The sequence below is a fragment of the Phocoena sinus genome, chromosome 15 (genome assembly GCF_008692025.1).
Source record: "Phocoena sinus isolate mPhoSin1 chromosome 15, mPhoSin1.pri, whole genome shotgun sequence".
NCBI lineage: Eukaryota > Metazoa > Chordata > Mammalia > Artiodactyla > Phocoenidae > Phocoena > Phocoena sinus.
This window is the reverse complement of record NC_045777.1, coordinates 78115260-78129172: the sequence shown is the minus strand read 5'-3', so window position 1 is coordinate 78129172 and position 13913 is coordinate 78115260. Positions and strand designations below refer to the sequence as shown.

The window sequence follows — 13913 nt, the reverse complement described above, 5'->3', positions numbered from 1 at the left end:
TAATAAAATCTTTTTAGCACATTTTATTTAATTTTTAAAATAAAATGTCTGCCTTTATCTTTGATATTGCCTTTTTAACTTTGCTGTTACTAGGCAGGATTATAGAAGCTTTTTTTTTCCCCCTTTGAAATAGGGAGTGTGAGTGATTTAAGTAATGAGTGGAAATCAGATGTTTATAGAGGAAAAGATTACTGAAATGATAATATTTTAAGTGCAGCTGAAGAAGGTGGGAGCCAGACTATTAGTTTTTCATCTAGGCTGAGAGATACAGTCCATGCAGTTTGGGTACTTCTCTTAATAATTAAGCTTTGGCAATTCTTTGTATATTCTGAATAAAAGTCCTTTGTGATGTGATTTGCAAATAGGTTAATTTGATGGTGTCCAACTTAGTGCTTTTTTTTTTTTTTCCCCTTATATGAGTTGTGCTTAAGTATCATAGCTAAGAAGTCTTGGTCTGACCCAGTGTCACAGAGATTTTCTTCTGTGTCATATAAAAGTTTTCATAGTTTTACATTTAGGTCTGTGATTGGTTTAGACCTAATTTTTGTATAGTGTGCAGAACACCAGGTTCAAACTTAAGGCATACAGATATCCAGTTTTTCCAGTACCTTTTGTTGAAATGACGTTCTTTTTTTTGTTTTAATTTATTTTTGGCTGTGTTGGCAGGCTTTCTCTAGTTGTGGCGAGTGAGGGCTACTCTTCGTTGCGGTCTGCGGGCTTCACGTTGGGGTGGCTTCTCTTTGTTGCAGAGCACAGGCTCTAGGCACTTGGGCTTCAGTAGTTGTGCTGCACAGGTTTCAGTAGTTGTGGCTTGCAGGTTCTAGAGCATAGGCTCAGTAGTTGTGGCTCACAGGCTCAGTAGTTGTGGTGCACAGGCTTAGTTGCTCTGCGGCATGTGGGATCTTCTTGGACCAGGGCTCAAACCCGCGGCCCCTGCATTGGCAGGCAGATTCTTAACCACTGCGCCACCAGGGAAGCCCAACGACTGTTCTTTTTCTATTGTATTACCTTTACATCTCTGTCAGTTTTCTCGAGAATATTCTGTTACATTGATCTGTTTCTATCTTTTTCCAAAATTACATTGTCTTGAGGACTATAGTTTATATAATAAGTCTTAAAATCAGATTGTGAGAGTCCACCAAAATTATCCTTCTTTTTCAACATTATTTTGCCTATTTTAGCTCCTTTTCCTTTTCATATAAATTTTTAAAATCAGCTTATTGATTTGTTCAAAAAGCCCTGTGGGGACTTTTTTTTTTTTTTTCGGTACGTGGGCCTCTCACTGTTGTGGCCTCTCCCGTTGCGGAACACAGGCTCCGGACGCGCAGGCTCAGTGGCCATGGCTCATGGGCCTAGCCGCTCCCTGGTATGTGGGATCTTCTCGGACCGGGGCACGAACCCATGTACCCTGCATCGGCAGGCAGACTCTCAACCACTGCGCCACCAGGGAAGCCCGGCTTCTTTTTTTTTAAGAGTTTTTTTTTTTTTTTTAATTATTTTATTTTTGGCTGAGTTGGGTCTTCGTTACTGCGCGCGGGCTTCTCTAGTTGCGGCAAGCAGGGCTACTCTTTGTTGCAGTGCGCGGGCTTCTCACTGCGGTGGCTTCTCTTGTTGTGGAGCATGGGCTCTAGGCACGCAGGCTTCAGTAGTTGTGGCACATGGGCTTAGTTGCTCCACGGCTTGTGGGATCTTCCCGGACCTGGGCTCAAACCCCTGTCCCTTGCCAATGCAAGGCAGGTGGATTCTTAACCACTGCGCCACCAGGGAAGCCCAAGATTTTTATTTTTATTTTTTTTTGATGTGGACCATTTTTAAAGTCTTTATTGAATTTGTTATAATATTGCTTCAGTTTTATGTTTTGTTTTTTTGGCCGGAAGCATGTGGGATCTTCTTACCTCCCCAACCAGGGATCAAGCCCGCACCCCCTGCATTGGAAGGCGAAGTCTTAACCACTGGACCACCAGGGAAGTCCTTCCCCCTTCCCCCCACACCACCACCATGGGGATTTTGACGGAGATCGTGCTGAATCTATAGACTAATTTAGGTTGAATATCTTAATATTGAATCTTCTGATTCATGAGCATGATATATGTATCTTATCTATTTAGCTCTTTCTTGGTTCCTTTCATCAGTGCTTTGTTTTCAGCATACAGGTCTTGTACATATTTTGTAAGATTTATATCTAAGTATTTAATGTTTTTCAGTGTTATTGTAAATGGTGTACTGTTCTTTTACAGTTTCAGCTTCCAACTATTTATTGCTAATATGTAGAACTACAGTTGACTTTTACATATGGACCTTGTATCTTGTGACCTAGTTAAAATTCATTTATTAGTATAGCAACTATTTGGGAAAAAAAATCTTTGGGATTTTGTAAGTAGACAGTATTATTTCTTCCCTTTCATTTTCTTGTGTTAATTGCACCAGCTCTTCAACATTCCAGTGTTATGTTGAATAGTAGTGAGAGTAGGCATCCTTACCTCGTTTGCAGTTTTAGAAGGAAATCTTTTCTCTGTGAAAGCTGTAGGTTTTTTGTAGTTGCCCTTCATCAGATTGAAGAAATTTTCTTCAGTTCAGAGTTTGTAAAGAGCTTTTATGGTGATTGGTTGTTGAATTTTGTGAAAGGTCTTTTCTGTATCTCTGGAGATGATTACATCATTTTTCGCGTTTAGTCTGTTAAAATGGTCATCAACATTAATTTTCAAATGTTGGTTCTGACTAATGTCTCTTAAGAACATTTTCAAATGTTCTTAAGAGATATTAGTTAGAAGTTTCTTTTCTTGTAAATGTCCTTATTTGGTTTTGGTAATACTGGCCTAAGTGAATTGGGAAATGATATATTTGAAGAATTTTTTGTAGAATTGATATTATTCCATTTCTATATATTTTTGGTAAAATTTGCCAGTGAATCCACCTGGACCTTGAGGTTTCTCTAATGGAAAGTTTAAAATTTTGCTCCATTTTTTTAATTTTAAAATTTCTTTTAATCATTGTAGGTCTGCTCGGGTTACGGATTTCTTCTTGATTAAGAGTCGGCAGTTTGTGTCTTTTAAGGAATTTGTCTACTTTGTCTTAAGTTTTCTTTCTTTTTTTAAATTTTAACGTTTGCAGGGTCTGTAGTAATTTAATTATAGTGATTTGTGTCTTTTTTTTGTTTGTTTCTTATTGGTCATTCTAGCTCAGGGCTTTGTCGTAAAACTTGGCAATATTGACATCTTGATCAAACAATTCATTGTTGTCAGTATCTGTCTTATGGTCTGCATTGTAGGATGTTTAGTATCCTCCCTGGCCTCTCCCTGCTAGATGTATACCAGTAGCATCTCCCTAGTTGTAACAATCCACAACGTCTCCAGACGTTGCCATATGTCCCTTGGGGACAGTATCACTTCCAGTGGAGAACCATTGCTCTTGCTCTAGAACTTTCTCAATTTTTTTCTTTTTTCCTCAAAGATCTAGCTTTTACAAAAGTTCAGTGATTTTTTGCTCTTATGTTTCTTTCTTTCTTTCTTTTTGGTCGCTTTAATTTTAATTTGGTTTTATTTTATGTTTCTTAAGATGGGAGTTTAAATCATTGAAATATTTTCCAATATAAGTACTTAATGCCGTAAACTTCCCTCTTAAGCATTAGTTAACTGCACCCTATAAACTCTGGTTATTTTCATTCATTTCAAAACATTTTCTAATTTCCCCTTTGTCCTCTGGTTTACACAGAAGTGTAGTCTTTTCTTTTCTTTTCTTCTTTTTTTTGGCAGCACCGCATGGCTTGTGGGATCCTAGTTCCCTGTCCAGGGATCGAACCCAGGCCCTCAGCAGTGAAAGTGCAGAGCCCTAACCACTGGACAGCCTGGGAATTCCCTGTAGAAGTGTAGTCTTAATCTCCACATACCTGTGGACTTGTCAGGTAGCTTTGTTACTGATTTTTAGTTTATTTCCATTATGGTTGGAGAACATTCTTTGTATAATTTCAGTTATTTCAGCTTTGTTAAGGTTGCTTGATGGTCATTCAGGCCTGCTATATCTGCACTGGCATTTCTCTTTACTTCTATCCACTACGAAAGTATTGAAATCTCCAACTGCCTCTGTCTATTTCTCCTTCCACTTCTTTCACTTTGCTTCATGCATTCTGAAGATCTCTTGTTAGGGATCACTATGCTAGAAGCTCCTTTTCCCTTGGGCTCCTTTCCTGGCAGCCTCTTTCCAGTGCAGACCGTTGTCCTGATTTGTAATAACCTAGGTTAGTTTTGTCTGTTTTTGAATCCGTCAGCATGTATCAGGCTTCTTCTGTAAACATGTAATTTGTGAGACATTTTGTTGGGTGTACTTGTAGGTCCATTATTTGCATTGCTGTATTGTACAGTCATCCTTTGGTATCCACAGGGGGATTGGTTCCAGGGCCACCCCCCAGTATCAAAACCCACAGATGATCAAGTCCTTTATATAAAACGGTGTAGTATTTGAATATAACCCACAAACACCCACCCCTGTACTTTATTTAAATCATCTCTAGATAACTTAAATATCTGATACAATGTAAATGCTAAATAGTTGCCAGCATGCTGCAAATTCAAATTTGCATTTTGGAACTTTCTGGGGTTTTTTGTTCCCAATATTTTTGATCCGTGGTCGGTTGAATCTGCAGATGCTGAATGCAGGGATACAGATGGCTGGCGGTATTTCTAAAATGCTTTTTAAAAATGTTTAAAACCCACAAACATGACATACATCTGCCCAGGTTTACTGAACCTTACATGATATAACATGTTAACTATGTTATTGACACCCTTCTTTAGGCCCTTCCAATTCCCATTTTGTTCTCTGTTCCTCCTGAGTTAACCATTTTCTTGAAATTGAGGGTTGTCCTTCCTGATAACGATTTTATATTTTAAATGCATATACGTTCCCACGGAAACATCTTTGTATGTGTATCCAGGCGCCTACATTTTATGTATTACATTTTCTGTTTTTAAGCTTGACTCAAATGGTATCATACTGTCTATGTGTTTTGTATATGTTCTTGTACGTCATTCAGTACAAGTTTTTGAGATTGACCTATTTTTGTCACGTACAGATTTAGTACTATCATTGCGACAATTACCTGTGTGATTTTACTGAAGTTCATGTGTTCATTCTCGCACTTAAAATCATTTATGTTTTCTTCCAAAACTTTCGGTATTCCAAAATAGGCTTGGACACATCTCTGTGTACCTGTCAGTTTTCCTCTAAGATGTGCTCAGATGTGAGCATTGGGAAAGTGATTTGTCTGCAGTGACTGTTAGACACTCCCGGAGTTGTGCGGGTGAAGTGTGCTGCTGATCTTACGACAGAGTCCAAGTCATTTGCTATTATAACATGTATGCTTAAAAGTAAACAACATAATTTGGTAGTCTAGTGATATGTGAAGGTATGCTGGGCAAATATTAACCAAAAGAAACCCAAGTTTAGTAATATTAATTTGAGGCCAAAAAAGAAAAAGATAACAAATTATGAAGAGTAAGACTATATAATTTATATACTAATAGGTCATTAAGTTAATAGGATAATCATTAATTTGTATATACCTAACAATGTAGCCTCAAAAGTCTAAATAAAGAATTGATATAATTTGATACAATTGATAAATTTGTAAATGGAGTCATGTGGGAGATTTTAACAAATGATGAATGCTTATAAATGGTAAATAGAGTATTTGAACTCTGAAATTTACAAACATAAGCTAGTTGTTGTATATCCAGAACTCTTTACCCAGCAAATAAATGTTTATTTACAAAACATGGATCTTTTACAAAAGTTGACTTCATATTTGTTCACAGGTAGCCTTAAAGGATTCCCCGAATAGAATGTAATTAAATTAGAAGTCAATAATAAGCATGTTATTTAAAATAGAAATTCTATACAGTGGGAATCCTAAGAAATACACTTTTATTGACTTAAAGAGGACCTAATTAAAATAATTTAGAACAGAACAATATCGATAATGATACATAGCTAGACTTGTGGAAAAGCAGCTAAAGCAGTATTTAGAAGTCAGTTAGTACATTTAGCTATCATTTAATTTATTTCTTCTGTATATTTTTACCCAGGATCACATGACTAGGAGGCAGTGAATCTGGCATTTGAATTCAGGTGTCTTTCATTTATCATCTTGCTCTTAGTTGAGATTCCAAATACAAATAATTTTTGTTTTCTATGAAATTGTTTTCTTCTATGCTGTGTCCTTTATTTATAAAGTGTAGTTTTGTGCCTCTTAGTGAAATCCGTCATGCATTTGCAAAGCCTTTCAAAAGTCTTATTTTCCAAAAAATATTCAGAGGTAGTGAAGTGGTTTGTATTCATATTAATGCAAGGACATGTTTATGTTAAGTAGTCATTGTTCTCTTTTAAATCTATTACTTTCACTAAAAGCATAATACATGCAGGTGTGTTGTCAAAATCTATAGTATTCTGTGAAGGTTTAATTAACACAAAATACGTTGTATGTTCATAATTCGGAAAAACCACGTTAAGTTATTAAAAAGCGTTTATGGATCTTCAGGAAGGGAGGATTCTGAATTAATTGTCATGTTTCTATTTCAGTGGAGAGTCAAGCTTATTGATAGGTTAATTGTGTTATTTTAGAGATTCTGAGGAAGGTTTAACAATTTGATTCTGCATTTTTGTTCAGTATGACAAAACATTAAGCCAAATATTTGGCAAGGAAGAAACAAATGCACCTTGTAAGATATACCTGCCCTTATAATCTGTATGAAGTAAAAGTTGCAGTTTGCTGTCATGAACATTACCCATATCCACCATTTTAGACATATTGTTCCCATTCAATTCATGTCGAGTTAGTCATTTTCAAAATTTCTTTTGACTGTCTATATATGAGTTTATCTGAATACACCTTTTCCATTCACTAAGACCATAAATTGACACCATTCATTTTGTCAGTCTTTTTTTTTCTTTTCTTTTTTTTTTTTTGCCTTTTTTGTTCATGAAAAGGCTGTATTATTCCATATCTCTCACCCAAATTTGTTTGCTGAAGTGACCCAAAATACATTTTTGGGATTACTTTTGAAGTATTATCTTTGTATCCCAAAGCAGGCCCTTCTGAAACTGATGATGTTGATGACAAACTCCCCCTTTCGAAGTCTTTGCAAGGTATAACTTTTTCACTTCCATTTTCCCACATACTGTTCTTATTTAATGTTTCTTTATATTGGACAGACTGTGTTTTAGTATTTATATCTGTATTATTACTTTTCTAAATGGAAAAGGAAAAAGAAATGTATTGGCCTTTTTTTTTTTAAACATATAAATGAACTTCACAAGCAACAATTTTTCAAAACCAATTTTCCCTTTTGTGAATCTAGTAATGAATCTCGAAATGGGTACATGACACACTTTCATATTTAAGGTAAAGTACACATTTATACCTTATATCAGAATAGTCAGAAATAAGGCTTATATTGCATAGTTAGTAATGTAAATATCAATAAGGTCATGTTGATACTTAGTTTTTAGAAAGGTTGTAAGATATCATTTGTAAATCCCTAAGTTTATTGATTGAATACCTCTTCGGGAATTTCTGTGTAGTGTTCCCTAACTTGATGATCATAGGCTGTTTGTGCTGGCTTTTACTTTACTTCTGTCTATTCTGGCTTTTAGCTCATAAGATTTATTTTATTTAGCTATACTTTTAATATAAATGTAATTGCTTATTTCAGATTTTTAAAGAACAAAAAGTACACGTAGAATCATTGTTTACATGTACTCTTGTAATATTCTGACCGGGTGGGACAATCACCTTAATTTTTCTTATTCTTACCCAATCTTGCCTTTTTAAGTACTGGCCTCTTCTCCGTTATCTCTCATTGTTTTGACCTCACATTTTTGTTTTCTTTGGCATTATAGTCAAAGAACCCAATGCTCCATAAATTCAAATGTTAACGTTTAATTGGGGGGTGGGGGCTGTGTGTTGAGAAAGTGTATTTAAGAAGTTAAATAAAGAAATAATTCATGGCTACAGATTTATAGATTTATCTAGTGTTTTGAGCTCAGGTGAGTTTTCAGAACATGAAATAAGTGGAAAAGAATCCCAAGATAATTATAGCACCATAAAGTTAGACATTGAAAACCAAAAACATTTTGTCTTTGCATGGCACTTTAAACTCAAAGGTGCTAGGCACTGAATGACAGTGTTTGTAGTCAATGCTCTTTAAAAATCAAGATAAAGTGTATTTGAAACCTGTGTCTGGGAGTTGTACCTTTAGTATAGTTTCTTTAATTAGTTACCAATGGATGACAAAATAGACCTGATTTTCTTCCCCTCCCACTTTGTGCTTTGTTCTTCCTTATAGGTAATATATTTTTATTTATACACGAATGCAGTGATTTTCAGTCTTTTCTATGTTAGTAGCTCAGACATTTAAGGACAGAGGATAAATATTCTGGGGCAGTTCGGGCACTTGTCCTGATTGGCTCTCTTGGGTTTTAGATTACTTCTTTCCTATTTATGAGTAAAGCTTCTTCTCTGGTAGGATGAGCCTGTTTACCTTTTGACTGCCTAACCTGATACATTGCTTTATGTTCCAGTTTTTAGAAGCAGGCAGATTATATTACCTGAATTAAAATGCTTTTGAGACTAAAGGTAGTATCTTAAGTTTTAACTTATGAGTTTCCTTTAAGTGCAACTTTGATTAAATAATGGGGATTGAGTTTCCATAGCTTCCACCATAGTAAAAATGGAAAGCAGGAAACATTTCACAGCCCAACCTGAACTTGTTTATCTAGCCTTGATAGAGTCTATGAGCAAAGAAGAAATTTACTCTGGTGTGTGTTTTTGTGTGTGTGTCACTGACAGATGAGCATGGCACTTTGAAACATACTATTCTACTTCTCAAATTCTAACATCTATCAGTAATTATATTGTGTAGTTCCAGTAACTAATAGTAAATCCCCAAACCTACTTCAGTTTAATCTATATATGTACGTTTTAAAATAATTTTTTGAGCTTTCATACAGAAGTGTTACATGTTTTTCTGAATTAGATAACATTGTTTGTATTAACTGCTAAGGAGTTAAGGAATCAGTTTGTATTCATGTTATTATTTGCATTGTTACCTAGTATCTCTTCTTCCAATATCAGTCTTTATTGGTTTATTATATGTGGTATATTTTCTTTTTAGGAAGCCATCATTCTTCAGAGGGCAATGAAGGAACGGAAATGGAAGTACCAGCAGAAGGTTAGATACAGGGATTTTTACCTTGCTGTATTTGTATTATGTTGTTCTGTACTATAGAGAATATTATCCTTAAAACACCTTCTTTGGAAATGAAATGATGATTGTTATGGTATGCCTTCTTAGCCAACAGGTTGTTTTTTAGTCCTAAGATGATATTTAATATACCTCTTTTACTGTACTGAATAATAAAGCGTATGGGGAGGAAAACTTAAGTGGTAAGTACAACTCTTCATGATGCAAAATGCTGCCCATTTTTTCTTGGTCATTTTTTGCCATATTTTGAAAGAATGGTTTTGATAGTTAGAATTAAAATTATTACTGGCTCTGTTCATATTTCATTTAAAACATACTATTAGTACCATTTTTTAAAGTAGGGTAATGTATTCTCCATACGATTAATGAAAGAAAGATCTCCTCTCGGCTCATTTTTATATCCACAGCCACCCCGTGGACTGCTTTGTCTCTTAGCCAGCCATCCTCCTTTGATTGTAGGATTGAATGGATATTCAACTATGGTACAGCTTTTTTAGTTATTGGAATCTTGAGTTAAATGGTTACCATGCAGAATGGCTTCCTGTTGCTAAGCCGTTTAGATAGTTCCAAAAGAATTTTTGTAGATTTCTCCCAAGGAAAATAACTGGTTACGGTAACTGGACATTGTTTTAGAATTATTATTTCTCACATAAACTGGTTGTGTTGAGCCTTATTTTTTTTAAGAATAAAAAGGAACTCTATTCTGTACCTTTTTATTCCTTATATTTGCTTTTTTGTTTTATTTTTTTAAAATCAGTAATTTGATCGTTTACTTTCTTCGAGTGGAGGGAGTTCTGAAGGTCCCTGGAAAGTTGACTGATCTTTCCGAATTCAGTTGTAGAATTAGAGTATTCTAATTGGAATACATTTCTTGCAGAAGTATTGAAATGCTCATTTTAAATAATATTTTAAATTTCTTGTTGAGTTTTTTTAATAGACGATGGTGTGGATGAAATTTTTTTTGTTTTCTTTTACTGTGTGTAGGTAATTAGATATTTCCTCTGTAACAAAATCCTCTGTTTTGGATAGGCAGTATTTACAGCAAGGAGATACCTGTATACAAGACAAATTGTACTGGGGTTCATTGGGCAATGTGAATTAGATATTAGGCTTTGAACTACTTTATTTTTGAGGAAATTTTTATTGTCATATTGCAGTGTTAATAGAGTCGAATTGAAGTTCGGTTCTGTTCTTTATTCCTTTACTAACAAGTAAACATAATCTTTGGCAAATCAATTAATCTCTCAACCTTTGCAAAATGAAAAGAGAGTTGATGAAGATACTCTCTAGCTGAGCTTCCAGCACTAACATTCTGATGTACATTTGTTTTGTGTAGTAACACAAATATTTAATTTTGTAAAGTATGTTGCATATAAAGTTAGGTGATACAGTCCTGTGTGCATTTGTTATAGTCACTGTTTTGATATGAAGGTCCCCATTGCAAAAAATTTGATTGTGGTTTTATTTAACAATATAAGCCACTCCTAGGATTTCTGAAAGGAGAGGAGAAATAGTTTAAAAAGAATAATAAAACCTTTGTTTTTATCCTAGTGTCTTCTAGTTACAGCAGGAAAATAATTGTGACTTCATTATAATTTTATTCCTCTAAAAATAAAAGTTTTTTGAGTCCATTAATGCAGGTAATTTGGTATTGTCTAATAGTTTTCCAGAGTTTCTCTACTTTTTATTTTCTTTTATCCCTACTTACAATGAAAAGGGTCAGATATTTTAACTTAACAAATATGAGATGAATTAAAATGCCAGTAAAATTTTATAGTAGGCTGCTTTTGGAATATCAAATCAGTAAAATGTTGGAACATAATAGAAAGTGCTTTATAATGAATGTCATTTTAGAATTTTATTTTTTTCAAGATTCTACTCAACATGTCCCTTCAGAAACAAGTGAGGACCCCGAAGTTGAGGTGACTATTGAAGGTTAGTTATCTAAAAGCATTGATTCCAAAAGTTTACTTCTGGTCATAAAAATATTTGTCACATTCACATTGCTAAGTATGCATTTCATTCATTTTTGAAGGAAACTTGTGAAAAAAAACTGAAGCATATATGTGTATGTGTGACCAAAGCAGCCCATATCCCACCAGCACACCCAGTGCTTTTGGGAGTTTTAGACAACAAAAGTAAGCCGTGAAAATGAGCAGTGGGCCAACCTATATACTTTCTATCATTGGGAATAGAGAATTTTTAAAAAGCGAAAACTATGACCAGACTGGATGCACACAAAAACAGATTTATAACCTGTTTATTGGGTGTGATACAAGAGACTTAATTAGTACTGGAACCCCTGTGTCTACCTTAGTGAAGTGGAGGAGAAGGTGTTGATAGTTTTCCCCCATAAAATGCAGTTGAGGCTAGCATATAATCTGTCCTTCAAAACTTTGGAAGCAGCAGCTACAAAAATATTCGAAACTAATCTCTCTATATAGTTAAAGTTGCTTCAAATGTAGTTTTTTCTTCAAAGATAATGCATGAATGCAGATGAGCCAGTTTGTCCTGAATTATTTAAAGATTCAGCTAATTATTAACAGTATCATGCTTTATATTTAATAATTATTAAATGTGTATTGATTTTTTTTCCTTTGAAGTTATCTCACACTATTCCTCTATAAGTTCTTTCTCCTCAAAGTAGGTTTCTCTAAGGTAAAAATACAGCTCTGTTAACCCCCGCCCTACTCCAGTGACCCTCTACTCAGTGGTAGATGTCACTTTATTGTGTATATATCTAAAAATAATTTGATGTATATATACACCCACGCATATTTCGTTTTGCGAAAATATATGGGTGTTTTCAGCATACAGCATTATAATGAACAAATAAAATACACACATATCACATTTTCCGTAGTTTTTTTCCCCATAACTTTACATCTTGGTACTTCATCATCATTATTTTTTTTAACTGCTACATAACCTTTCTTGGTTTGCTATCTTGTCTTTCCTTTTTTTTTTTTTTAAATAACCTGTCTCCTACTGGTGTCCACTTGGTTATTTATGGTGTTTGGCTACTTCAAGCTATTCAAAGTGTTTGTCTTCATTGCTTCTAAACTATAAGTTGATTGGTGGCTTTTACCTAATATCAGAAATTTTTCATACTTTGTGTGTTAACATCTCAATTTAATATACATATTTTATCATTAACATAATTTTACTAACCTAAAAGCAGTTTTGAATTGTTTCTAGTCAAGTAAGTAAGTAATTAACTAATTTGTCCACACCGGGCGGCATGTGGGATCTTAGTTCCCCAACCAGGGATCGAACCCCAGCCTGTTGCAGTCTTAACCGCTGGACTGCTAGGGAAGTCCACAATAATTGAATTCAATTGCATTTTAATTTGTAACTCAACTATGAGAAGAAAATCTGTAAATATTATATTATGAACACTAAGAACCTTTTCCTTCCTATAGAGAGAAGAAAAATTGATGATTAAAATTATTAGCATAAAGCTTTTACATAGGACTGATAACCACATTGATTTATCTGAAAACAAATCTTAAAACACATAAAGGCTATGTTAGAATTGTTTAGAAAATAAACACTTGTTTTTAATAGTATAAAACCTTTAAAGGGATGTCAAGATAATTATGAAATAAATGGCTCATAAACTTGAAATGTGTGTTAATCTTTTCAGTTTTAACTCTTTGGAGGGAGTGATAAATCCCATTTCTTTTAAACTAAGACATAGTACCAGAAGTTTGACACATCATCCAAATTTGTCAACAAGTAGAATTTTGCTCTTTAGGCTGCTGCCTTATGTTCAGAAGACCAGTGAAATACCAGGTCTGTGTAACGTAATTACTTTTCAGGGTAGCATTTTCTGTGGGATATGTGTTTATGAACAAACTATTATATACCAACTAATTAAATTGCTAATTAATTGTTATCCATACATTAAAGGAAGGTGAAATGTAATCTGTGATACTAACAAGGCAGGTCAAATGAGAACTCACATGCACATCTTTTTGATAAGTATATTGTATTTTTTTTCTGGAAAGAAGATTATAAAATGCTAGAAACTAGGAAAATATCCATAGTTAGAAAATTAAATTTTGATACATTCTCATATTAGAAAAAATACATTGGCGTTGAAATGGTAACTTTTTAAAAAAAATATGCGATCTGAAAAAAGACCCCTAGTGTAATATGCTTAGTGAATAAAAAACAAAAACCTGCCTTTCAAGAACAAGTCACCTTTAAAAGGAAAAGTGTATCTAGAGAACTATGTTAGTTTTGTTTAGGAAAATACTTGTGCTTGGAAGGAAATAAGATAATCCTGCTTGCCTGGGGGTGACTTTTGTTTTCTCATATTGTATCTTTCTGCATTTCCCAAAAAGTTCATAGAAAAGAAAAAAGAAACTTTGTCATCAAGTAAGTTTGTAAGATTTTCCACAGTACTTTAACCTTGATATCTTTATTTGCAATTATGTGACGTTATGAAGGGTTTAATTGAGATTGACACAGACACGTTAAACTGCAGGAAATAGTCTGTTGAGCTGAGATGTGCTCTTCCATTTGTGATGATCAATTTGTTATTGAAGACAGTGGTGCGCATGTATAACTTCTGTGACTTAGGTTTGGGAAATACCCCTTGGAGTAATATGGCTGTGCGTGCCTTAATTTCATAAACATCACAACTACATT

The 13913-nt window shown here is 34.3% G+C and overlaps 1 protein-coding gene across 13 annotated transcripts in view; it reads left to right on the top strand.

Annotated features, from left to right (window-relative positions):
• The window catches only part of GTF2I (general transcription factor IIi), a 145851-nt gene that overhangs the window by 91510 nt on the left and 40428 nt on the right, over positions 1–13913 (top strand). For 5 of the 13 annotated variants that reach the window (XR_004345719.1, XM_032604617.1, XM_032604628.1 and 2 more), the window contains 2 exons: positions 9168–9224; positions 11130–11192. Coding sequence is in view for 12 of the 13 variants with exons in the window: in XM_032604617.1 (XP_032460508.1) it covers positions 9168–9224; positions 11130–11192 (120 nt within the window). In the remaining variant the exon portion in view is untranslated. Of the gene's footprint in view, positions 1–7080; positions 7141–9167; positions 9225–11129; positions 11193–13913 lie in introns of all 13 variants that reach the window. The other 8 variants (XM_032604627.1, XM_032604620.1, XM_032604626.1 and 5 more) reach the window with 4 other exon arrangements.